The sequence below is a fragment of the Enhydra lutris genome, unplaced genomic scaffold (genome assembly GCF_002288905.1).
Source record: "Enhydra lutris kenyoni isolate GAN:26980312 unplaced genomic scaffold, ASM228890v2 scaffoldscaffold23, whole genome shotgun sequence".
Classification (NCBI taxonomy): Eukaryota; Metazoa; Chordata; class Mammalia; order Carnivora; family Mustelidae; genus Enhydra; species Enhydra lutris.
The window spans coordinates 13,209,286-13,234,758 of record NW_019154107.1 but is presented as its reverse complement, the minus strand read 5'-3'; the positions used below and the strand labels follow the sequence as shown (position 1 = coordinate 13,234,758).

Genomic DNA, 25,473 nt, shown 5'->3' with positions numbered 1-25,473 from the left:
TTCATCCTCCACCTTTTCATCCAAATCCCTCTCTGAATATTTCCTTCTCTGATGGTTCCTTCACTTTGAGGTCTTCCCTGTACTATTATCATTTACACTGGATGGCACGTTTCTTTAAGTATTCACAGTTGTTTCAGGGGGCTGTGCTTGCTGCCTTCAGCTAAATTAGACAAAGAAAAAACTCCAAGCTCTACTATTTGAGGGGAATACTTTGGGAAGGATAGGTATTAACCCTTCTCTAAATATTTGGTAGGATTCACCTGTGCAGCCATCTGGTCCTGGACTTTTGTCTGTTGGGGGTTTTTTGATGACCGATTCAATTTCATTGCTAGGTATCTGCTCACATTTTCTATTTCTTCTTGATTCAGTCTCTGAGGGCTGTATGTTTCTAGGAATTCATTCATTTCTTCTAGGTTGTCCCATTTGTTGGCATATAATTTGTATAGTAATGTTTTATAGCCAATCCTTTGTATTTCTGTAATGTCCATAGTAACTCCTCTTTCATTTCTGATTTTATTTGAGTCCTCTTCCTTTTTGTGTGATCATGGTATTTCTCCTGCCAGGTAAATAGTGACTCCTCCTTCTTTTTGTGCTTGATGACTCTGACTCAAGAGTTCATATTTTGTTTATCCTCTCAAAAAACCAGCTCTTAGTCTCATTGATGTTTTGTATTGTTTTTAAGTCTCTTGTTTCATTTATTTCCACTCTGATCTTTATTATTTCCTACCTTCTACTAACTTGGGACTTTGTTCTACTTCCTTTAGGTGTAAGATTTAATTATTTATTTGAGATTGTGCTTTTCAAGGCAGGCCTTTATCGTTATAACCTTCCCTCTTAGAACTGCTTTCACTGCATCTTAAATGTTTTGGACCACTGTGTTTTCATTTTCATTTGCCTTCAGGTATTTCTTGGCTTCCTCTTTGACTTTTTCATCAATCTATTGGTAGTTCAGTGACATGTTGATCAGCCTGCACGTGTTTGTGTTTGTTGCAGTTGTTTTCTTGTGATTGATTTCTAGTTTCATCCTGCTATGGTCAGAAAAGATGTTTGATATGATTTCAGTCTTCTGAAATTTTTTGAAACTTGTTTAGTGGATTATCACATGATCTATCCTGGAGAGTCTTCCATGTACACTTGAAAAGAATGTGTATTCTGCTGTTTTGGGCTAGAATGTTCTGTATGTATCTGTTAAGGCCATCTGGTCTAATGTGTCATTCAAAGCCACTGTTTCCTTACTGACTTTCTGTCTGGCTAATCTATCCAAGCTCTAAATGAGTCAGTGAGGTAGAGTAGAAGGAATCTTGGACTGGCATTTGGGCGACCTACTTTCTCTTCTGGCTCCATTACTAACTGCCTAGCATATGATCTTGAGCACATAACTGCTTCAGAGTTAAACAGTGACATGGGCGGTCTCTTCAATTTCCCTAGCAATTCTGCCAACCTATTATTTTTAATTGTGCAGTTACTTTATACAAATCTAGGCAAATTTTGAAACTTTCTACATTGGTTTCCTAATATTTAAATGGTATCAATGAAGTTCAAACGTAGGGTGTAAGAAAAAGTAGATAAGATGTCTTGGAAAGAAAAGAATCCTTTAATTGAAATTGTATAGTACCATCTCATAATTTAGTTCAAGGAAAGTATATGCCATCTGCTTCATGTGCATTATCACATCACATTATGTCCAAGAGGTATAAGAAGTAAATACTCAGTGAGAGTTGAATGCCACCAAACAAAGCAAAACACTAACTGTTTTAGGTAGGAGAAAAATAAAGTAAAAAAATTTTACTTGCATGCATACATACACTCATGAGCAAATTCACACACACACACACACACACATGCACACACACACACACACACACACAGTTATTGATGACATTATCCAACATCAAAATTGTGATCAGCCAAAAAAAAGTTTCTCTTTCTAAAAGATTCCATTTCTACAACCTTGCATTTTAATTTTGAAAATATTAATAATTTGGGAAGCAGTCTAGTGAATTTTTTCCATAAGAAATATGCATGCAGATTTTAATGCAATCTGTCACCAGATTATATTTTCCAGATTATTGTATATACTATTAGCCATGAGAAGCACATATGTTGTCAACAACAATTTCAGCAAAATTTACATTCTGTGAGGTTTTCATATTTGGGAGAAAAACTTTTGAATGTTATATGCCAATATTCACTTTTATGGGATTCTGAATGCTAATCTGAGAGGCAAGAGTACCAACATGATATAGTCCACAACAGAAATACAACTCTTAGAGAGTAATCAGTATTAGAAGTTAGAATAGCTCAGAGGTTTTTCTATGAGAGAGAATAAACAAAGAGCAAAAGGAAGCACAGTCTTTCTAGTTTAAGGAAGAAAAAATGCAACTTAGACATTGACTATTTCTGACCTCCTTTCTCTTACTCTTGGAATGTTAATTATGTTTGAAAGTTAGAGTTCATGTCCCAGCTGGACAAAAAAAAAAAAAAAGTTTACTTTTCTTTGAGTTTAATTCTCTCTCTTTATTTAAAGCCCCCAAAGCTCCCATTTTATGTCTATGATTCCTTATTACTTCTGCATTCTTACCTTCTCTTTCTATATGCTCAAGTGCTATCTCATTACACAGGGGTACCCAAGATATACAGGAGGACATCATTAGTTCTACCAAAGGAGTCAAAGTGAAAAAGAAATTCAGTTTAACACATCTTGCTTTAAGAACACATGCCTTTCAGGGGCCCCTGGGTTGTGCCACTGCCTTTGGCTCGGGTCATGGTCCTGGGGTCCTGGGATCGGGTCCCGCGGTCCTGGGATTGGGTCCCGCATTGGGCTCCTTGCTCGGCGGGGGGCCTGCTTCTCTCTCTGCCTCTCCCTGCCACTCTGCCTGCTTGTGCTCTCTCTCTCTGACAGATAAATAAGTAAAATCTTAAAAAAAAAAAAAGAATACATGCCTTTCAGAGTAAAGTTTTATTAAGGATTTCAAACTAGGCATCAACCCAATCATACTTGAAATATCTGTGTCTAGAGAACTAACAATCACTTTAGCAGCCCTTATAATTCTTAGCACCCTGATACTGAAGGGTTCCTTAAAGACAAGCATTGTATCCTGACATACTAGAACTTCCACGTTTTACCTCAGCCTTACAAACTGTAGACATTACCTGCTTATTAAAGATCAACACTTGCTTTGTTAAAAGCTAGTAGCCCCTCAACTCTTGTCTTCATTAATACAGATTAATGGAAAATGGTTAAGAGCTAAGTGTGCCCCTTCAAACCTCCACATTTATTTTCCATTGAGTAGTAAGTAGGGGTAAATAGAGTATATTTGCCAATCAGCAGGAAGGCTTTTTGCTCAGGGATCCAAAGCATTTGCTGAAAACCGTGAAGGTTAGGATTTCCTCACATAAGAAAAGTCTGCAGCTTCCATTTCCCATGTCTAAATACAACAGCTCAAGTTACATGCCTCCACACTATCTTTAAACATTCGTATCCCAGCTCCCATATTTGCAAAACAAGAGGGTTGAACAAAATCCCTGAGGTTGCTTCTAGCCCTTGGGGTCTATGATAAAAACAGGAGGGAAAAAAAAGAGTCATTACAAATAGAAAGACACATTTTCCAGAGAGATATTTCCAGTACAAACATAGGTTGATCATTTAGAAATATTTGTTATAAAATCTTGAAAATGAAAATAGGGCAGCTCCTTCCAACAATTGCTTTAGAAATGTGTCTTGAAGACACTTCACAAGCTTAGCATAGCCAAAGAAAATGTTTTCTGAGCTCGTGGTGTCTTACTACGTTTAGATAGCCTTCAAAATCATGTCCTTGTCAAATGCCACTCTGCCCTGTGGAGACCGACCAGTAACGTTTAGGGCATACAGGAAATACTTCAAGAAATTCTTTCTTAAAGAACTGTCCTAGAGTTCCCCTGCTGAGTTGTGAGGGTTCTGGTTCCACGTACAGAAAGTCTGGAGGCAGAACCTGGGAGTCTGTACCTAACACAAGCCGTTTGCAGGTTTCTTATGCCCCTGGAAGTTTGAGAACCAGGGTTTCAGAATGGTTATCTTTATACGTGTGGGTTTCAGTCAGGAGCTGTTAACAAGCTGCCGTTTTCCTCTCTGACCCTTACCCAGTATCCCTTGTCCTTTGTGAGCCTTCTGCTTACATTCTTGTCATCACTCTCATGCGTTAGCAAGGAAAAAAAAAGTCATTTGCTATGGAGTTAAGGTGATCAAACATTCCGAAATGTTACCTAGTTCCACATTCTAGGTCCCCGAGAGCCTTTTGTCACCTGAGGTCCTAGGTCCTTCTTCCATTCCTCTGTTAACTCTCTGGACTGTCCCGCCTCCCTGGCGCTTAACATTATCTCCCTGTCTCCCGCTCTGAAGTTTCTCTAGATCCTTTAGAACTGAATTGCCTGGGTCTCGGAGCCATGTTTTCCTCCTGGGGACACAAAGGGTTTCATTGACCTGGTAATGATTAGTCGACCCCATTTCACCTTGAGCCAGGCTTGTAGCAGTGCCTTGTATGAATGAAGCCGCAGCCAGACCCCTCACCATGGGAAGCCTGCCTTTCCGCATCTGTATCCTCCTCCAGACCCCTCCACCAAAGAGAGGGAGGTCAAGCCTTCATTAGGCATCTCTACATTCTTCCTTACCTTTCACTCTGTCTACTCCCAAGGCCTAATGGAGACATAGCGGTGCTCAAAAGTTCTTTATTCTTCCATGTGCTGCTTTTCCACATCTGGACTGTGCCTCTCTCCGCCCACCCTCCCACATGTCCCACTCGACATCCTCGCTTACCCTTGAGGGGACCACGGTGCAAATTCCAGACACCCCAGGGAATCCTTGTAACCAGTAGGCATTACATGCCATTAAACAGCTAACATCTTGTATAAGGAATTCTCTTTTGGGCTTATCATGGAAGAGCGGTAAGTGAAAGAGAAAGGGAGCAGAAGCAGCCAAGAAGGGAACTCTATCCTCTATGCGGTCTGTGCTCTTATAATGAATCTGTGGTATTTAAGGTATTTCCGGATTCCTTTATTAGATAATAATGCCCATAGCATCGTGAATGGTTTAATTCCTCTGATGGAAATGCCTTCTGTTTTTCTGGATATAACGTTTGTATTGCTCATAATAGAAAGACAGTTCAGACAATTTGAAATCGAAAGCTGAAGGAGTAAATCAGCTCTAAACCTACCTCTGAGGGCTATAGTAGTTGTAATTTCAGAATTTTTTTGTGCAGAGTCAAGTGTGTACACACAAATACACACACGAATATTTTATAAAAATAGATTATAGACAGTTTTGGAAGCTGTATTCTCACTTAGCAACGGACAGGGTGATCACTTCCTTATCCCTAAATACGTGCTGATGCCATCACATTGAATAGTGCGTAGGATTCATAGGATTTGAACACTGCATTGTATGAATTCACCATTAGATATGTAACTGACTCCCAAGTATAGAATATTTAAGTTGTTTCTACTTTGTGTCAATCATAAGTGATGCTATAAATAACATTTTTTCTACCTACATCTTTGTATGATTTTCCAGTTACTTCCTTAATATAAATTTTTTTTAACTTAAGCTTATGGGTCTTGTATGTGCACATTTTAAAGACTTGTAACTATAATCCTTCAGAAAGAAAACGATCCCTCAGAAACTCTGGAACAATTTAATTCCAGTGCATAGGCGCTATTTGGTGATTCTGTTTGACTAAGACCAGCAGGAGAATCGTATTTGAAATGTCAGGCTAAGTTACCCCACAGCAAAGGGAAATGTTATTCTACCTGGTTGCTTACACCTCAATCTTTGCAGCACTAGAGACTATATTGTATTTATGTTATAGGCAGCATTAATTTTTATGAATTAATTCATAATTACTGATAATATGTAAGTAATGCAGCATACTTCTTGATTTACCGTAGGATAGAGCTTTGCTAACATTCCACGTTTCTTCTTTGTTTTCCGGGTGATGATTTATTTGGTTAATTTAGCTTCTCATCCTCAAGTGAAATGTGGATTTTATAGCACAGATCATTCATTTGTATATTCTTAAATGGCTTCTACAGATTAACATGTTCTAAATACAGTTGATGGTAGAGCACTTATTCTCCTGCCTAAATTATTCACGTTTGGGGGAGGCTTTCAGGCAAGTGTCTGATTTTACTTTTCCACGTGAGTTGTTGCCTCAGTGCATTTTACACAAAGGAAACAAAGCGGAAAATGTTGGAACTTGGTGAAAACAAATCCCAGGTGCACACGAATAAAGAAGGGTAGAGGAAAAGGAGAAGCATATGGGAAGAAGAGCAGAAAGGAACAGATGCCAGATGGAAGGAGTCAATGGAAAAAGCTGCCTAGAGTGCAGAAATGGAAAAGTCAAAATGTGGGGGGAGACCTTTCCATTTCTCAAAGCAGGAAGAATTCCAGTACTAGCATGAGTCACTTGAAAACTGAGTGGTTTATATTAGTCACCGGGAGGAGCCATTTTTTTTTTCTACCAGAAACATCAAGAATCATTGACTGTAACACTACAGAAAAGCAATCCATTCCACTGTATGTTTCATGCCAAAAGTCTCAGAATTCTGCATGAGGAAATACACATAGGGCTAAATGCTGTCTACCCTCAAAATTGCCATCAAAACGCCCCCATTATATGGTTCATAAAAGCAGAGAGCTAGGTTTTTACTGAGGACTACTAGATGGTTCACTATATGTTTACCTACTATGGAACGAACAAAACCAATGTACTTTCAGTGGGATTGTTAGACTCAACAAGCACCTTTCTAGATATTTTGACTTAGTGTCTCCTGCTGCTTTTCAGGTCTCATTTGGAAGCCAGTTCTGACCAATGGAAGCGTCTGCACCTTTCTCTTCAGGAACTTCTGGTATGGCTCCAGCTGAAAGATGATGAGTTAAGCCAGCAGGCACCCATCGGAGGCGACTTTCCAGCAGTTCAGAAGCAGAATGATGTACACAGGGTAGGACATTTTTAAGACAGGTGCCTTGCACCAAGTAAACTCTTTTAGGGATGGTTTTGAAATGCGTTTTTGATTGAAATTAGGTTGACTAGAAATCTTCAGTTTGTTAGTCCAGGGGTCAATTATAAGTAATCCAAGCCATTGTTATTTTAAATGTCAAAAGTGTCCACATGAATAATAGCCTCTAAGAATTTGCCCTTCTCTTTTAGCGATTTTTAAAGACATTTTGTTATGGAAAATATAAAACATACCAAATCGGAGAGAATCCTATAATGAGGAGCCCTGTACCCATCAAGATTTCAACAATTATCAGCTCATAGCTGATCTTACTTCTTCTAGACCACTACCAGTCCTCTATTATTTTGAAGTAAATATAAGGCATGGCCCATTTAATTCATAAATAATTGAGAAATATCTCAAAAGATAAGGATACACTCCTTCAAAGAGACCACATGGCTACTATAGTGCTTTTTAAGTGTCAATAGTTTTATTCTAACAAATATCCCAGCATTATTCAAGTTTCCACTTTTAACACATACATCTTAAATATTTTAACATATTTTTGTTTAAATGAGAATTGAAATAAGGGTCACACATTGTATTTAGTTAATTTGTCTCTTAAATACATTTTGTAAAAATGTTTATTTTGAAAAAAGTATAGATCCACGGTGATTTGTAAAAATCGTACAGGTTCTGTATGCGTTTCATCCAGTTTGCTCTAATGGTTACATCTTACGTAACTATAAGACCATAAATATTGTCATTTCAACAGACACTGTAAAAAGGTACAGTTACAGCATGGCTCAATTCAGACTAGCCACATTTCAAGCACACAGTAGCCCATGTGACTCATGGCTGCCATATTGAACAGTACGGTTCAAAAGGTTTGATCAGATTCAGGTTTGACTTTTTTTGGTAAGACTGTTTCATAGATGATTGTGTATTCTTCCATCATCGGGAGGTGTATAATGTCTTGCTTTCTCTTTTACATGTGTGATTTTGGCAGCTGTTCGTGATCAATGACTAGGGGTTACAATATGATAATTGCCTATTTCTATAATTTCGTCTTCATTTATTAGCCAGAGGACTTTGGTGGAAAAAAAGTCATCCATCTATTATTTGGGCACCCAGTATACAGTTCATATATGATAGGCAGGATACTTTCCCAGCCTTCAGAATAACAAGTTGTTTACTAGCAACCTCTAACAGTGACCAATTGTTTCTCTCTCTCTCTCTGTTTTGCTCTTTCTTGTATTTCCATTTTCTCTATTGGGCTCTGAGTGGGGAAGTCAGAGATTTGGTCTTGCTCATCTCCAAGACCCTCATACCTAGTGAAGTGTCTGGCATACATTGGATACTGATAAGTGTTTTTGAAATGAGAATAAAAGGCACAAGAACAGAAATGAATGGCAAAGCAAGGAAATGAGTAACAAACTATAAAAGTTTGATAAAATGGTAGCACTTTTGTATGTTCAGCACTTAAAGAAAGATCTCTATGGAGATACAGCCAAAGGTGGCATCTTGAAGGAAGTCAAAGGTTTATATTATTCCAGAGAAGAAGATATAGAAGATTACTCAAAGGGAAGAGACCATGAGAGAAGATCCAGGAGCCTCCGAAAAAAATTGCCAAGGAAACTGACAGTTTCTTCTTTAGCCATTCCCCTTCATAAAATTCAGAACATTAAATTTGCTCTGTGGTAGGGTAGAATATAATAGTGACATTTTTTAAATTTCTAACTTTGAATAAATAGTCAAAACACTCTGGTGTATGTGTAGAAGAGCATTCATTGAGACAGAAGGGCATTTTAAATAGAATGCGTTATATGATATAAAGAAATGAGACAGAATTTCTACAAAAGGTGTAATTTTAGTCTAATTCTAGAAACCAAAGATGAATCATTGAACAAGCACATTGAAAGTCAGGAGAGACTGTAGTCACATTCCTCCATAAGTTAGATTGTGATTGCTACTTTGTTCCTCAGCTGTGAAGATGAGGAATTTGGTCCAAATAATTTTCACAGTCCCTACTAGCCAGCATCTTCTTATAAATAGTCCCTCACTATCCCTGGTTATTGGCTTTTGTTAGTTGTTAACAGTGGTAAAACGTCAGTACTTATTCTCAGTCGTTTTACGCAGGAATCCCATGACCAGTTACATGCTTTTGGGAGAGGGTGAAGCTAGAGTTACGGTTGACATGCACCGGACTGAAATGAGTTAAGCCCCACTTGGCTAGTGGGCTTGTTCAGATACCCATCTGTTACCCTTCTTTGACTTCTCAGGACTTCCAGCCCATGGATAACTGTTCTGTACGTTAGTTCCACTACTCCTCTATCTTCGCCTCCCTCCCAATCTAACTTAGATTCAACCATAAAACATTTTAATAACTCCCAACACCCTAAGACCTGTGCTTTATCATCTTTTTGTAGCTGCCATCTGCAAAAGCCCAAAGCTTGGAAGATCTAACTACTTTCCCCTGTCCAAACAACAATGGAGCAGACCAGTATAATCACTTTTTCAGGATGATAAACCAAGGCTTCCTTTGATGAGCCCAATACGTCACTGAGTTAGTTTGCCTCCAAAATGGTTCCTGACTCTATCTACTGCAGTCGTCACAATAGTCACAGAAGTCCATTTCTCCTAACCTTTCTGCATCTACTCTTGGCACCCTACAGTGCCGCCTGTACATTTCAGCCAGAGTAATTTACGTAAAAACATACATTGAATTATGTCAATCCCCATCTTAGCCCTCTTTAGTGGCTTCTCCATGCCATGGAGAAAAGGCCAAAATCTTCAGCAAGGGCCCCAACCTTCTCTTTTCTCCCTGCTCTTCCTCTTGCCCTCTGGCCACCAGCCATGCCACCTTCTTTTGGTTTGTGCAGTTCTCTGTGTTCTTCCCAGGAGTTGCTTGGAATATGCTGGTCCTCTGTGGAAACCCTTTCCACCTACACATACCCCTTTATAATTTCCTGGCTAACATCTGATAAGCTTTTACATGTTGGCTCAGACATCAAGCAAGCTTTTCCCTGCTGCCCACATTTGACCAGATCTTCCTCTACATGCTCTCATACACAGTCTACATTTCCTTCTGCAGCTTAACATTCTTTTTCATCACACATATGTATAAATACTTGATTCATGTCCATCACCTTCACTAAACCATGTGCTCTAAGAAGGCTTCTTTTGGGGAGAAGGTTGTCATTTTTATACCCAGCCCTTAATAAGGTGCCTAGTACAGGATGGACACTAACTAGGTAAAGAAACAAAGGAATTAAGGAAGAAAGGGAAGAAGGGAAAGAGGAAGGCAGAAAATCAATCAGTGATCTGATCTTAACCTTGTTGGTTCTTCTCTAGTTTACTGCAACCAAGGGCAGGGAAAGAAAGAAGAGAGAGGGATGTTCCTTCCTCACTGCAGGATTTTTTTGTTTGTTCCCAACTCAGCGTCCATGTGTACTGTGCAGAGCTCCTTTGATGCCCACTGTTTTTACTTGGGGTCTGGCCCAATGTTTTGACAAGCTTCTCTTTGTACCCTTAAGAAAACTTCTCGTCACAAAACACTCTTCCTCCCTCAGAGAACATCATCACTCTGAAGTGTTGATGAGAGAACAATTTAGCACCCTGTTTACTCAGAGTTTTGTCATATTTATGCAGTAGCCCTTTTAGAGTTGCAGAGGAATGCCTGTCTAGTTAGTAATGCTCTTGGTGCCTGTTGGCAAGAACAACAAAGGAAAATCCTTGAAACTGGGTCTCTATCTGATCTTCTGAACTTCCTTAGGAATAGAGAAAGAAAATATAATCAGTGCAAAAGTCTGTCAAGATCTAGTCTTTGGCAGGTTTTGTATTTGTAGACTTGTTTTACATTGCCGCATTCCTAGGATTATAAATTGTCTTGCTCTTTGTGTGTTTCTGGATTCAAATACTGTTGATGTAGAATGTTTAGTATCAAGATGGGTCATTTGTTATCATAGACTTATTCCACATGTATTTGGTGTGTCACTTTTTTTTCAATTCCCCTGCTCACTATCTATTGTAAATTATTAATGCCCCTGGTCATTACTTTCTGTGGGAATCGAAATCCCATTAGAATGTCAGAAGTCGAAGCTATAGAAAAACATTTTTCACTTTTCTTTTCTCTAAATCAGGATGTTTATGAAAGAGGTAATTTATATTTTCTTTGGATATCATTACAGATTAATGATAACATTTTATAGCAAAATATCATTGTATCTTATACTCTTAAAGCAAAAATATGTAGTCATTCTCAAGCACTTTGGTGGAGGGGTGTGTGGTTTTCTTATAGGTAAAATTCCAAAACAATCCACACAGGTAGTTAGGGACCACAGGCTCACTCCCCAACGCAATTTTCACACCCATGGGAGTGGATCTTTGTTCCCCAAACCAGCTGGGCAGCATAACAACGGCAACTGGAATGGCTCTCAGGCCTAATTAATAAAATAATGTTCCATATGCGGTGAACTGTTATAAATAATTAAAGCTCAAACATGCCTTAGCAAATACAAATGGACCAATTTTTTTATCTTTTGCATACATTATTCCAGCTTTTACGGTTCCTCATTATTTACCTCACCAGACTGACTCGTTTTCAATTAGTGTGCATTATTCTGGTCCAGATATATTTTTAAAACTGACTTCCTTTGTTTTACTTGAGCAGTCACTAAAGTGATATTTATTACTTGTCTACATCTGTGATTAACCTAGAGAGAGTTGTAAAGGAGCAAATCATATTGGGAAATTTCTAAGGAGAACTGCAATAAACCATGAGCTTATTTAACTCCCTTCATCCAACCCCAAATCCAAATGGAGATTAGGTCTTGATTATAAGAACACTGTAGGTAATGACTTTTTGTTTGCATTTGTACTAATGAAATTGTTTGTCATTAGGCTTTCATCTTTCAATTTAAAAATCTCTGTAATTCCTTCCCTTGAGACCGTTAAGGACACCTTCACAGCTTCCTGAGCTTTTCTGGTTAAGATTGAGATGGAAGTAATCAATAAATACATTATTAAAACAGTGGACAGAAAGCCATTATTGCGTGGAAGCTGTTGACAAATGAAAAGGCTTGAATAAAGTAGTTTACTTGTTCATTTGTCAGGTCGTATATTATGCACGTTCGATTTCCTCAGAAGTCACCACAAAGTGAGGGAGAGGTTCAGAAATTCAATAAAATTATCCTGGAATCATGCTGTTGATTATACATTTATTTAAGCTAATTCTGTTATCAATGCTGGCCTGCTTCCTTTGGGTGCATTTTAGCATGTGTGTCAGCTTGATGAGTTCCCTGTGTTTTCTTTCCACACAAATAGAATAGGTCTTTGGGTAGCATTTGTGAATGTTAAGATTCAAGTCAGCTCTGTATTTTAAAAAATGTTCCCTAGCACCTCTGAAAAACAACAAAAAAAGGTTGTGATAGGGTAATTCACTTGATGACCTGGCCTCTTAGAGTCTCTAAACAAGTTTGGTTCACCTACAAATTCACTTTGAGTTTTATTTCCTCTAAGCTGTCTGCTTCGCTATGTTGGAGGAAATAGACAAATTGACATCTTTTTTTTTTTCTCAACAAAGCCAAACTTCATTCCTTAAAAAGGTTAAGAAAAGCAACAAGCTCATAGCAAGACTGATAAAGAAAAAACCCCAGAAAATAAAATTGGGGATGAGGAAAACATGGCTATGGAGCTTACAGATGTTAAGATAATAAAACATCTCAAAAGTAACTTCTCACTAATAAATTTCAAAATTTAAATAAAAAGCACAAATTTTCTAAAAATAAAACATTCAGCTAAATCAAGAAAAAATTAGAAATCTGAGTATTACTTTGGAAATAGACATCTTTTTGATCTATTCTTCATCCCTAATGGAGTAAGCTACTTTTGTGTAAGTTTCATATTTTATGCAGTCATATTTAGGAATGCTGAGTAGAAAAGATTTTAAAATTATTTTTAGAACTACATTTCTAGGCATTTGAGGGAGTCTTCTGAAAACTAGCTATATCATCAAAACTTGAGAATGGAGCCATCTAGGATTTGCCACTTTTCTTTAATGAGTATAATAAAATAAAATGTGAATAATTTACAAATTAAGTTCCCTGCCAAAGTCCTCTTTCTAACCACATCAAAACATTGATATCTTGAAAAATATTCTTAAAATAATATTTGTATAGGACTTTGCCTTTACAGGGCACTTTTATACATTCATTTAATTTTGAATGAACCCCTCTGATCATTTTCTGTGTATTTCCTTTTTCCCAAAAAATTATTTTAGGAAAAACTGCACCATAACTCAGACTCCTAGAGTGTATTGATTCTTTCAGCAATTATTTATTGAGGGCCTACCCTATGCTGGGGCTGAGGATACAGAAGTGAAAAAAATGAGACTCTGCCTACACAGACCTTCAGATTTTCCTGAGCGAAATATGAAGGAAACCAATAAATTAACATATAAACTTCTATCAATTCAGTGCTATAAAGAGAAAATAAACAAAACAGAAATAGAGAAAGAATGAGAGGTAGTGACCTACCCGAGGAGGTTGTTATTCATTTGCACAAAGGTCTGAGTGACTGAGCCATGCAAAGACCTTGAGCAAAGAATATTTTAGGCAGAAGGAGCAGCTAATGCAAAAACCCAGATGTAAGAACAGGTTTGGTGTGCTCAAGGAATAACTAGAGGGGCTAATGATACATTGTAGAGAGTGGCAAAAGCCAGATAATTATTGGTGTTATCTGCCACAGTTTGGAGTCACTTTTGTTTTGTGCATGATGAGACACCCCTGGAGGACCATAAGCAGGGATGATGTGATCTGGTTTCATGCATTCTAAAGTTGACTTTGGCTGCTCTATGGAGAATTGACAGTAGGAGGAGCAAAACTGAAAGCAGGGAGAAAGTTGGTAGGTGTTGAAGTCCTTTAGGAAGGACATGATGATGACTTGGCTTAGAGTGGAAATGATAGACTTTGTGAAAGATTATTTGACCCTAGATCTATTTTGAAGTTATTGCTGATAGAACTTACAATAGATGGGATATGGAATATGAGAGAAAGTGAAGAGTCAAGGATGACTCTGAAGTCTCTGATTTGAACAACTGAGGAAATGATGATACCATTTATGGACATGGGAAAGACTTTGAAATGATCATGGATGAGGGCGTGTACGTAAAGCAAAACAAGGGTTATGTTTTTGGATTATATTGATAGAGACAAATGGTATGATTCAGAAATTATTCACCACTTACACTTGACAATCTCAGACTTAGGCTGAGCCTCTTGAGAATGGATATAAATTAATTTGTCACAGGGTCTCCTAATAATCCAGTCATCTATACTGTTGCTTCAGAAGGAATTTCTAAAATTTAGGGTTTAGGTTCAATGACCTAAGACCTAATTCTCTAAGTGACCATGAGAACAGATTGAGTTTTTCCAGTGATTTCTCAAGGTCAGCTGAGAACTTAACAACATTATTGTCAGTAGGAAGTGACTTCCCCAGTGGTTGTTGGAAGCAACCCAGGCCTACGATTGAGAGTCAAACAGCTGTTCAAGATGCTGCGTGGGCACTAAACTATTCCTCCATAGTATCACAGATCTGCAAGCAGGCTGGACTCTGTTCTAGCTCATGCCCTTGATCTCAGAGAACACAACTTTTAGCTTAAAGTAATTCCAAAAAATTAAATCTGACCAAGGAGTTGGTTAACCACATCTTCCCCACCAAACACTCAAAAATGTTTTCTCATTGAATACAGTTAGATTTTTAACAATAATTTCAGGCTTGAAATGTATCCATTTATCTTACAATTTTTCTTGAAATTGATTCAGTCTCACTTATGAATTGCTATTGTTCGTGTTGTTGACTCTCTGAAACAATAGATGTATCTGATGCAGCGATCCCTTGTCTTTACTGTCAAGTGGACTGGAAATGGATGATGATGTAGTCAAACTCTCAAAAGTAATGAGTGGAAGGGTGGTTGTGAGAGGCTGAGGAGAGGATGAAATGTGAACTTGTTATTCAATATGAAGTGTCATTTGTGCAGGAGGAGTAAGTTCTAGAAATCTGCTGTACAGCCTAGGGCCTAGGGTTAACACTCCTGTATTGTGCACTTAAAACTCTCTTAAGAAGATGGATCTCATGTTAAGTGCTGTTAGCACAATAAAAAAAAACAAGATGATTTGACCTTTTCTTTATATCCCATATGCTCAATTTGTATAACCTCTCTAATGCCAGCTATTTCAAATGATTATTAAGGGAATCCTTTGTCTTTTGTTTTGTTGTTGTTGTTCTGTTCTTTCAAATTTCTTTCTTCCACGGATCCCTGTGAATTTACCTTAGATTCTTAGAGGCAAAATTCCTGTGACTCCAGTTAACCACATTTCTGGATCTTGCCCTTTTCTAAGACCCCAGCGTCCAATAAATAAAGTATTAGTGATGTGTTTGAGACTTGATAAATATGGTAAGGAATGTCATTATGGTGACAGAATATATTCAACTTTCTTATCAGAAATAAAAACACTATAAGAGGCATATAGAAAAAGTAGAAATAATATGGAAACTAGCGTGATAATATAGGATGACAAAACTAAAACACTGACCAATTTGTAGACATGACTGTGTTAATGTCCTTGTCCTGTGCCCACTCAGGAACCATTTGTTGAGTGAATGGCTCCATTGGGATCACTATAAATTGTAGAGCCTGTCTAGTGTTCTCTCAGCTCTTAGCTAATGCTTCAGACTAGAGGAAAAACCCCAACCAGCGGTTCAGACTATTGAATTTGTGAACGTGTATGCATGAATATCTCCTCCAGGGAAGAAATCACTACAATTAAGAAGGCAGAGCTAATAGGGCCTCCTCTTGAGGAAAATCCACTCAAGTAACTCAAAGGTTACACTCAACTTTGGATCTGACACAAAAGAATAGGCCCAGAATAAGAGCTCTCAATTTTTCCCGATTGACAGCATTTAACTTTTTCTCTAATAATTCACGAGCCCACGCTTTCACCCCCAAGCATGTTCTGCATCTAAATCAAACTGGCTTCCATATAACACACTCTGGTTTTCTAACTGGGTGTTCTCTTATGTATTCAACGATATTTACTATCCACTGTGTGCCAAGCTGTTCTTATAATTTTTATCATTAGTAACGATGCCTAGAAGAGACTATCTCCAACTGCCACCATGTAACAGGTCCATGGCCAATTAATGACCTAAATGACCTAAACATGTTGATTACAGAACATTCAAACTAGGGCACCTGGGTTATGCAGTTAAGTGTCCGACTTGGTTTCAGCTCTCATCCTGATCTCAGGGTTGTGATCTTGAGGTCATGACATCGAGCCCCATATGGGGTTCAGCATTCAGTGCAGAGTCTGCTTAAGATTTCGTCTCCCTCTGCCCCTCCCTCCCCAATTTAAATAAATAAAATAAATAATTAAAATATATATTCAAACCAGATGTTAGAACTTTGATAAGGTGTTTAGCAAACCCCCACATTTTAACAAATGAGGCCACGACGGCTCAGGGAGATCTTACCTCTGGTTCTAGATCACCCAGCCAAATTTTGGCCCAGCCCAGACTTGTACTTCCAGTCAGCTGCCACAGCCCTATCTTAACTGCTTAATCTTCCTCGTGGGTTGATTCTGTCAAGTTCTGCTGACACATGTGAGTAACATATAGCCATTCTGTGAGATTTCAGTCTGAATAACACAAATACAGACTTGCCCCTTCAGGGGAATATAGGTAAATTTCAGCTCCATGGAAACTGCCCATGGTTGAAAGAGACCTGTGTCTTGAATAGCAAGGGCTTCTACTTACATCCTTAGTAATAGGACCAGTATCTCTAGGTGAAAGCAGTATAGCTTGTCAATCAAAAATGTCAGTCCCTTGGGCTCCTGGGTGGCTCAGTTGGTTAATTGTCCTACTCTTGTTTCAGCTCAGGTCGGGATCTCCAGGTCTTGGGATTGATCTCTGCATTGGGCTCTGTACTCAGCTCTGAGTCTGCTTCAGATTCTCTCTCTCCCTCTCCTTCTGCACCCCATCAAAATAAATAAATGAATCTTTAAAAAAAAGAAAAAAGTGTCAGTCCCTGCACCCAGAGCTCTCATCCTGCCCTTCTTTTCTCTGAGGTACATCAAGCACATCAGTATCTCACCCTGCCTCCCCTCTACATGTGGTTCTAAGTTACTTCTTATTATAGTATTAATAGGTATTGGAGGTAATATTCACCCTATTTGGTTTTTTCCTATAAGCAGGAGACGCAGGAGAAAAAAGTCAAATAATTAGTGACTCGGTTCTTTTCTATTACTTTCAAGTTTTTAAAATTTCTCACTTGCTTCATGGCCATTAGGATTTGCCACTTATGTGTCTTTCAAATTATTATAATTCAAGGAACTTTCATTTTTCACCATCATTCACCTGTAGCCTAGCTTAAGAATTTCGAGTTTTGGATTCTAAGTGACTAATGAACTAATAGACTTAGGTAAATCCTAACTTATCTGTACTTCAGTCTGCATTGGTAAAACATTCACAGTATAATAGTATCACCACAAACTCACCTATTCAGCCAAACTATTGACTCCTTAAGGACAAAGATCCAGTTCCTACATCTTCCCTATCTTATACACAATAGGTTCAAAATTAATATTTTTCTATTAGCTAATTAATTTGCCAACAGTCAGTCACTCAGTTGGTTAGTATTTGGGATATATAAATACTGTCTATCAGGGGCACCTGTCTCGGTCAGTTGGTACAGCATGCAGCTCTTGATTTCAGGGTTGTAAGTTCAAGCCCCATGTCAGGTGTAGAGATTGCTTAAATAAATAAAATAGTAAATATCATCTATCAGATAATTTTACCTTAAAATAAATGAATTTACCTTGGGATGTCCCTCTAGTATAATTTTGTTGTGCACACTTCATATAAATTATTCTGTGAAACTTAAGAAGCTGAAGGAAAAATGTCAAACTAGTATGCCTTTTTTCTTGTTTATAAGACAGAATGTTACTTTCTTTTCACAGAGATGCCCTAAGTCTTTTATAGTTGCTTCTGATTCTTCTACATCATTGTTTTAGGCCCTGATGGAGAAGAGGATATGTTTTAAAGAAAATAATTTTATCTGTTTGAAAGATTCAGGAAATAAATATCTTAACGTGTGAATACTGACATCTAACTAATGTAAAGATTATTCTGTATGTGTGTGGAAGGGGAGCTCTATATCTGATACCTTTTTTACATCAGCACATGAATGAACCAACTTGTCCAATTTAAAACATTAAGCATATCCTCTGGGGCAAAATCAGTATAGCACAGCATATAGACATCACTCAAATACACTTTCTTTGAGAGACAAAACAGTTATGAAAGAGTTAAGGCTCTTGACATTGAATGTTCTTGTTTTTGTTTTGTTTAAAAAATGTCTCCATTTCCCTTCCTCTTAAAATGCAGTGAACTGTCATACCAAGCAGGTTACGGTAAGTAGCTTAGGTATGGAAAATGGATTTTCCCTTATTTTCAGAATATTCAGTGGTTTTGTCATTGTTGTCTTTGTTTTTGCACTTACTATGTGAGCCTTTCTCTTTTAGGGGTGCCTGGGTTGCTTAGGTGGTTAAGTGTCCAACTCTTGATTTCAGCTCAGGTCATGATCTCAAGGTATTGGGATCAAGCCCCACATTGGGCTCTGTGCTCAGCATGAGTGTGCTGTCCCTCTCCCTCTGTTCCTTCCCCCACTCCCCCCATCTCTAAAATAAATAAATAAATAAAATCTATTTTTTTAAAAGCCTATCTCTTTTAAACTCCTTGCTACAAGGACCATTGATACTTTTTGCCTAGAACAGTGGTTTGTACAGATAGATGCTCAAAATCTGTTAAATGAACAAAAGGAAGAAGACAGTTCCTTCTAACCATGCTTAAAATGACATATTCCTATTTATGGCTTTTTCCATGACATATTCCTATTTATGGCTTTTTCGATATGGAGAGAAACATCATCATTTTCTTTGTCTTCTGATTGTCTTGAACCAACTATTTCTCCTTTTTTTCCTGGGGTTTTTAACCTTTCTTATACTTCATATACATGTTCCCAAATGCTGAAGATAGAGCATATAACCTTCCCTTCCATCCACTTTCTTTTCTTAATTTCAGACAACGATGTGAAAATAATGGTGCTTATGTCTTTGTAATGACAGAACTTCCTTTGTCTTTTCTTTAGACTCATTTTAATCCTCAGTGATTCATATTTAAGAAATGAACTGTGCAGCTGTGATGGTGCTGAGCCCTTGGCAACAACTCGAGGGGCAAACAAGTAGTCTCTCACAATGGGCATTCGCTCGCAACAATGGAGCTACATCATCAAAGAGTGTCTTAGACTTTGTCAATTTGATGAGACCTTTAAGATCCATTTCCTTAATTTACAGGCCTTACTCCAAAAATCATCTCCTCTTTCCCCAGTCTAGGTCTTTAATAGATTCCTCTCTGCTATGGTAACTGTCCTGGTTTGCGTGAGACTGTCCTGGTTTTAGCCTTCAAAGTTCCATTTCATGAAGCACTGCCCAGTCCCCGACAAACCAGGATGGTCAGTTACCCTACTGCTAGTTCCCATCTTCTACCCTGTATGCAAACGATTCCCATCCTAGAAAGAACACATTTTCCTTTTACATTGTAATCTGCTCTGTCTTCCTTCCTATCTTCTTTCTTTCCCTGTGAGAAAAAAAATATGTTGCATGGTGTTCATCTAAAATACTTATTCCTTCTCCTCCCACTCACTCCTCCACTAAACCTACTTTTGAGGCAACTGCCCTCCACTGAAATTGCTCTCACCAAGTCTGATGAACACTTCTCAGTGCTCATCTTGTTCTTGTGTCATTGTTGGAAGCTGTCAGTCACTTTCTTCCTCTCCCTTCCATAGTTCTACACTTCTCATTTCCCCCAAGCTGTCCATTCCATTCTTTCTTGGCATCTCAGGGATCCAGGTCCTCTGTCTGCCCATAAATTTTGTATAATCTCCAGAATTTTCTCTTTAGCCCACTCCACTGCCTGAGCAGTCTCATCTACTTAGGTAATTGTAATCCTTGTCTCTATGCATAATCATAGGCACTCAGTGGATGTTACTGAGAAAATGGCCCCTGAATCTCCTTTTCTTCTCCTCAAACATCAGGATTTGCTATTTATTTCCTTCTGGAAGAAATGGTACCTCTTCAAACTGAGCATATCACATCCTCTTACTCTGTTATCCAAATGGATTCCCCCCTCATGTTTGTATTGGGTTTTGAATATTCATCTTCATTAATTTTATCCTGACTGTGCACATGAGGTGTTCTGGATCAGAAACAGATTTCTTTTAGTTACCTAACAGGGAATATCAATGCCAATCCCCCATCCCAGCCTTTGCCATGGAAAATGTTCCTACATGGCTTCCTGCATATTCCCAAGGCCAGAGACCAGGAAGAAAGATCTTCCTTTCTTATAAAGGGGAAGGAGGTCTTTTCTTCCAGAAAGGGTCCCCTTCTCCTCTTGAAAGGGTCTCCTTAGAAACATAAAAGGCCTGAGTCCTAACTCCAACTTCTCTAGAAGCCAAATAGCCCCACATGCCTTAGATTTTACAAACTGGGAATGTCACGAAGGTCTTGGCTTTTTTCTCCCCCCAAACTGTAAATTCCTAAAGGGATAGCCACTCCAGTCTTGCTGATAGCTTGGAGCTGAACCTGGGAACTTATTCTGGGCTCTAACCACTTGGTCCTCTTGGATGGGAGAAATTAACTAGACACATGAATGTAGATCTAGTTCCCATGGTATGGGAAGGTTCTCAAGAGCCAGAGGTTTTTATAGGCATGCTGAGAAACCTGGGAGTGTTTATTTCTTCACATGTAGGTTAATTGCTTCCAGCATCCACTCATTTCCCCAACCTAGAAACTGGAAGTCTTCCTTGCTCCTTCCTTTCTGCGTTCATTCACCGAATTCCTACACCTCTACACGCTAAACATTTCCTTACTCTATCCCTCTATCCTTTTTTTTTCTTTTTTATTTTTTTATTTATTTATTTATTTATTTTTTTTTTTTTTGTGCCTACTGCCCTGGGTCAGATCCTAATAATCTTTCACTAAATTCATACAGTTGTCTCCTAATTGGTCTAAGTGCATTTCTGCCCTTCTCAAATACTTAATCTGTATTTATATCAGGGACATCTATTTGAAACACACACATGCCCATGCCACTCCACTGCTTAAATTCTCTCAAAGGTTCCTGTTTTCCTGCAAGAGAATACCTAAACTTCTTAGCAACTCAGAGATTGAGCTTCAGTTTCTGAGTTAAAGGTCAAATATAGTTTAAGATAATGACACTGTCTTACTTCATCTCTGGATATGTCCTCTCCTTGTACTTTATGTTCTAGAAACCTGGCCTACTTGAGATAACTACACATGCCACACTATATTATGTCCTTTTGTCTTCATACCTGTATTGTCATCATTTTTCTTCCTCTTCCTCTAACCTACATTTCTAAGGCTAACTCATGTTTGTGCTTAAGAATTCTTTATGGGGCGCCTGTGTGGCTCCATTGGTTAAGCAACTGCCTTCAGCTCGGGTCATGATCCTGGAGTCCCAGGATTGAGTCCCGCATCGAGCTCCCTGCTAGGCGGGGAGTCTGCTTCTCCTGCTGACCTCTCGCTTCTCAAGCTCTCTCTCTGTCTCTCATTCTCTCTCTCTCTCTCAGATCAATAAATAAAAATCTTTTAAAAAAGAATTCTTTATGTACCTTTTAACCCTCTTCACCCCATTTCTCCCCTTCACCCCACTCCAGGTAACCATAATCTCTTCTCTGTATCCATAAACTTGGGTCCACATGTAAGTGAGGTCATATGGTACTTATGTTTCTCTGCTTGACTTATTTCTTTTTTTTTAATTTTATTTTCTATAAACATATAATATATTTTTATCCCCAGGGGTACAGGTCTGTGAATCGCCAGGTTTACACACTTCACAGCACTCACCATAGCACATACCCTCCCCAATGTCCATAACCCCACCCCCCCTCTCCCACCCCCTCTCCCCCATCAACCCTCAGTTTGTTTTGTGAGATTAAGAGTCACTTATGGTTTATCTCCCTCCCAATCCCATCTTGTTTCATTTACTCTTCTCCTACCCCCTTAACCCCCCATGTTGCTTCTCCTCTCCCTCATATCAGGGAGATCATATGATAGTTGTCTTTCTCCGATTGACTTATTTCGCTAAGCATGATACCCTCTAGTTCCATCCACGTCGTCGCAAATGGCAAGATTTCATTTCTTTTGATGGCTACATAGTATTCCATTGTGTATATATACCACATCTTCTTTATCCATTCGTCTGTTGATGGACATCTAGGTTCTTTCCATAGTTTGGCTATTGTAGACATTGCTGCTATAAACATTCGGGTGCACGTGCCCCTTCAGATCACTACGTTCGTATCTTTAGGGTAAATACCCAGCAGTGCAATTGCTGGGTCATAGGGTAGTTCTATTTTCAACATTTTGAGGAACCTCCATGCTGTTTTCCAGAGTGGTTGCACCAGCTTGCATTCCCACCAACAGTGTAGGAGGGTTCCTCTTTCTCCGCATCCTCGCCAGCATCTGTCATTTCCTGACTTGTTAATTTTAGCCATTCTGACTGGTGTGAGTAGCCATGGGGATGTAATGTATAGCACAGCAACTACAGTTAATAATACTAAACTGCATACTTGCAATATGGATCTGAAATGAAATATGGATAGCAGATCCTGAAAATCTTCATTATGAGAAAAAAAATTTTAACTATGCATGGAAATGGATGTTAACTTGACTTACATTTTAGATGTAAAATGGATCATTTGCAATATATACAAATATCAAGTTATTACATTGTACACATAAAACTAATAAAGTGTTATGTCAGTTATACCTCAACAAAAAAAAAGGCTTAAAAATAATAAAAAATTCAGATGATGTTTAAAAAAAAAAGAATTCTTTATGAATAGTATCTTCTCTAGGAAGCGTTTCCCAATTTCCTTTCCCATATTGTGTAAATCTATAACACTTTCTACACTGTGCTGAAATTAGGGGTGCCCAGGTGGCATAGTTAAGCACCCCCCTCTTGGTTTCAGCTGACGTTGTGATCTCAGGGCAGTGATCTCAGAGTTGTGAGTTCAAGCCCCACTTCAGGCGCCCTTCTCAGTGTGGACTTTGCTTGAGATTCTCTCTCCCTCTCCCTCTGCCCCTCCCTGATTGTGCTCTAGCTCTCTAAAATAAATAAATCTTTAAAGATAAACAAATTATTTATGTGTTTGACTCTTCTACTTATACAAGTTTCTAAATGGGAAGAGTTGTTTTGCATTCAACTTTTTTCTAGTTTCTGATACAACCACTGACACGTAGTAGTTTAACAAAGGGAACAGTTATTATTTTTATAATTAGCAAAGTCAGAGTCCATTTCCTCCTATGGAGAAGATAGTAATTTTCTTGAAGTTGGAAAGATTAGATGTATGAGCAAGAGTTGTGTATACATACACACATGCATGTGTGTGTATATGTGCACGCACACACACACACACACACACACACACACAGATTTCAAATGAAATATTAGAGGGAGAATCAGCCTTACATGTAAGCAGAGTAAATAGTCCACCTACTCTGTATGATAATACCTACTCTGTATTATTTCAAGGACAGAAAATTATCTCACTGTACAGATACTATATCCCCATTCACAGACTGAATCCTAATATTTCACTTATAGAATGTTATTATATCAATTCAAACATTTTACCTCTCTTTACTGAATTATAACTAAACTATGGAAGATGAATCATTTTGCAAAATATCAACCTCAGGATTTTTCTGAATGATGAGGATTATATTTGTAAATATGTCATATAATAGAGTTCTGGAGCATTCCTACAACATGACATATCTGAAGTTCAAGGGAAATACAGCTGAATTTTCCCTCAGGGCTTAAGGTCATTAGGTAACATTGCTAAAAATAGTGCAGAATTGAAAAAGGATATGAATAATTAAGTACTAGCACAGGGTAATTATTATTATTGTTGCTGTTGCTTTTACATTGATCAATTAATGTTTATGTGGGACTTAATACTTTCATTAACATCCTCACTTCTGAGATGGCAGTCTGGTCAATGAATATCTTCAATGGTTTTCAAGTATCTGTTAATTTATTCTAGCCTCACATGATGTCTCACAAGCCTTAGTGATCAATTATGTACAAAGTTTATTGTTTTCACTCTGTTTCTACTGTGTCAGGTTTCTCCCCTCTTCTCATCCAGAAGCTTCCTAAAGGCAGAAACTATGTATTTTGCTTTCCTTTTAATTCCCTGTATCAGTGAAGCTTACAGATTAGAGATTAAAACTGATAACTAACCTAGAGACCAACTCTAGGCCTGCCCTTTTATAGAAACCTAGTCCCACAATTCCTACATCCAGTATACCTCAAAACATTTCTACCACTCTTAAAGAAGTCACAGTGGGTAATGTATTGGGTATTTTTTAGAAGTACTGAGTTTTTACATAGTTTACTGTTAACATTTCATTTTATTTGTTGTCAGATATTTGACAGAATTAGCTGGTGGTTATGAATTAGATTGGTTGTATATTTCAGTACAACCTAAGTTCTTCTAAATGGCCCTTCAGGCTCCCTGTGTTCTGGATAACCATTCTTTTGGGTGCGTGAAGTATTCATTAGCCCTGCTAGTGTTTTGCAAATGTATATTTTGCAACTTTGGCTTCAGATCTCAGGTTTGGCAGTCAGGTTGTACAAATAAATCACTCTTATCCTAATGAAAAGACATTAATATATCTTAGAAGCTCCCCCCATGCTCTTCAGAATAGCTTTAGACACACAATGGCTTCCTGATTAACAGAAAGATCCCTACAGCCTTCTTTATCATTTTGTGACTATCGGTTTAGAAATAAAGGAGATAGGAATTGACCTGGGAATTTCATAACCAAGTTCTGAACACCCAGGATTAATTTTGAGGAGAATGCCACAAGCCAAATAAGCATTTCTTTTCATCTCATTTCACAGGCCTTCAAGAGGGAATTGAAAATGAAAGAACCTGTAATCATGAGTACTCTTGAGACTGTACGAATATTTCTGACAGAGCAGCCTTTAGAAGGACTAGAGAAACTCTACCAGGAGCCCAGAGGTAATTGAATGTGGAACTGTAATAACATATTGATAGAAGGGTCAGTGGTGACAGAGAGACCCATCCATTCTTGCTGCCAGGGTCTGGATAGCTCTCATATTTTCTAAGTTAAGTGGAATTGATTCAAATTAAACATAGATGTTGAAAAAGAAAAAGGAATCATAAACCACCATGCCTAAATTTGTTTGCACATTCATAAATAAACAGTAAAAGAGATTAATTAGTGATCAGTTATTGAAACATTTAAAAAATAATAAACAAAAGAGGGTATCTGTGTGAAGGAATGCTATTTTTGCAAAGAATACAAGCTAATTTTCAATTTTAGAGTCTGACTGAAG

General features: G+C 38.1%; 1 protein-coding gene across 1 annotated transcript in view; it reads left to right on the top strand.

The window, feature by feature from the left end:
- The window catches only part of LOC111150534 (dystrophin), a 2,087,545-nt gene that overhangs the window by 1,721,152 nt on the left and 340,920 nt on the right, over window positions 1–25,473 (top strand). Inside the window, exons 57-58 of the mRNA XM_022508030.1 lie at window positions 6,816–6,972; window positions 25,015–25,135. Coding sequence (XP_022363738.1) covers window positions 6,816–6,972; window positions 25,015–25,135 — 278 coding nt within the window. The remainder of the gene's footprint in view (window positions 1–6,815; window positions 6,973–25,014; window positions 25,136–25,473) is intronic.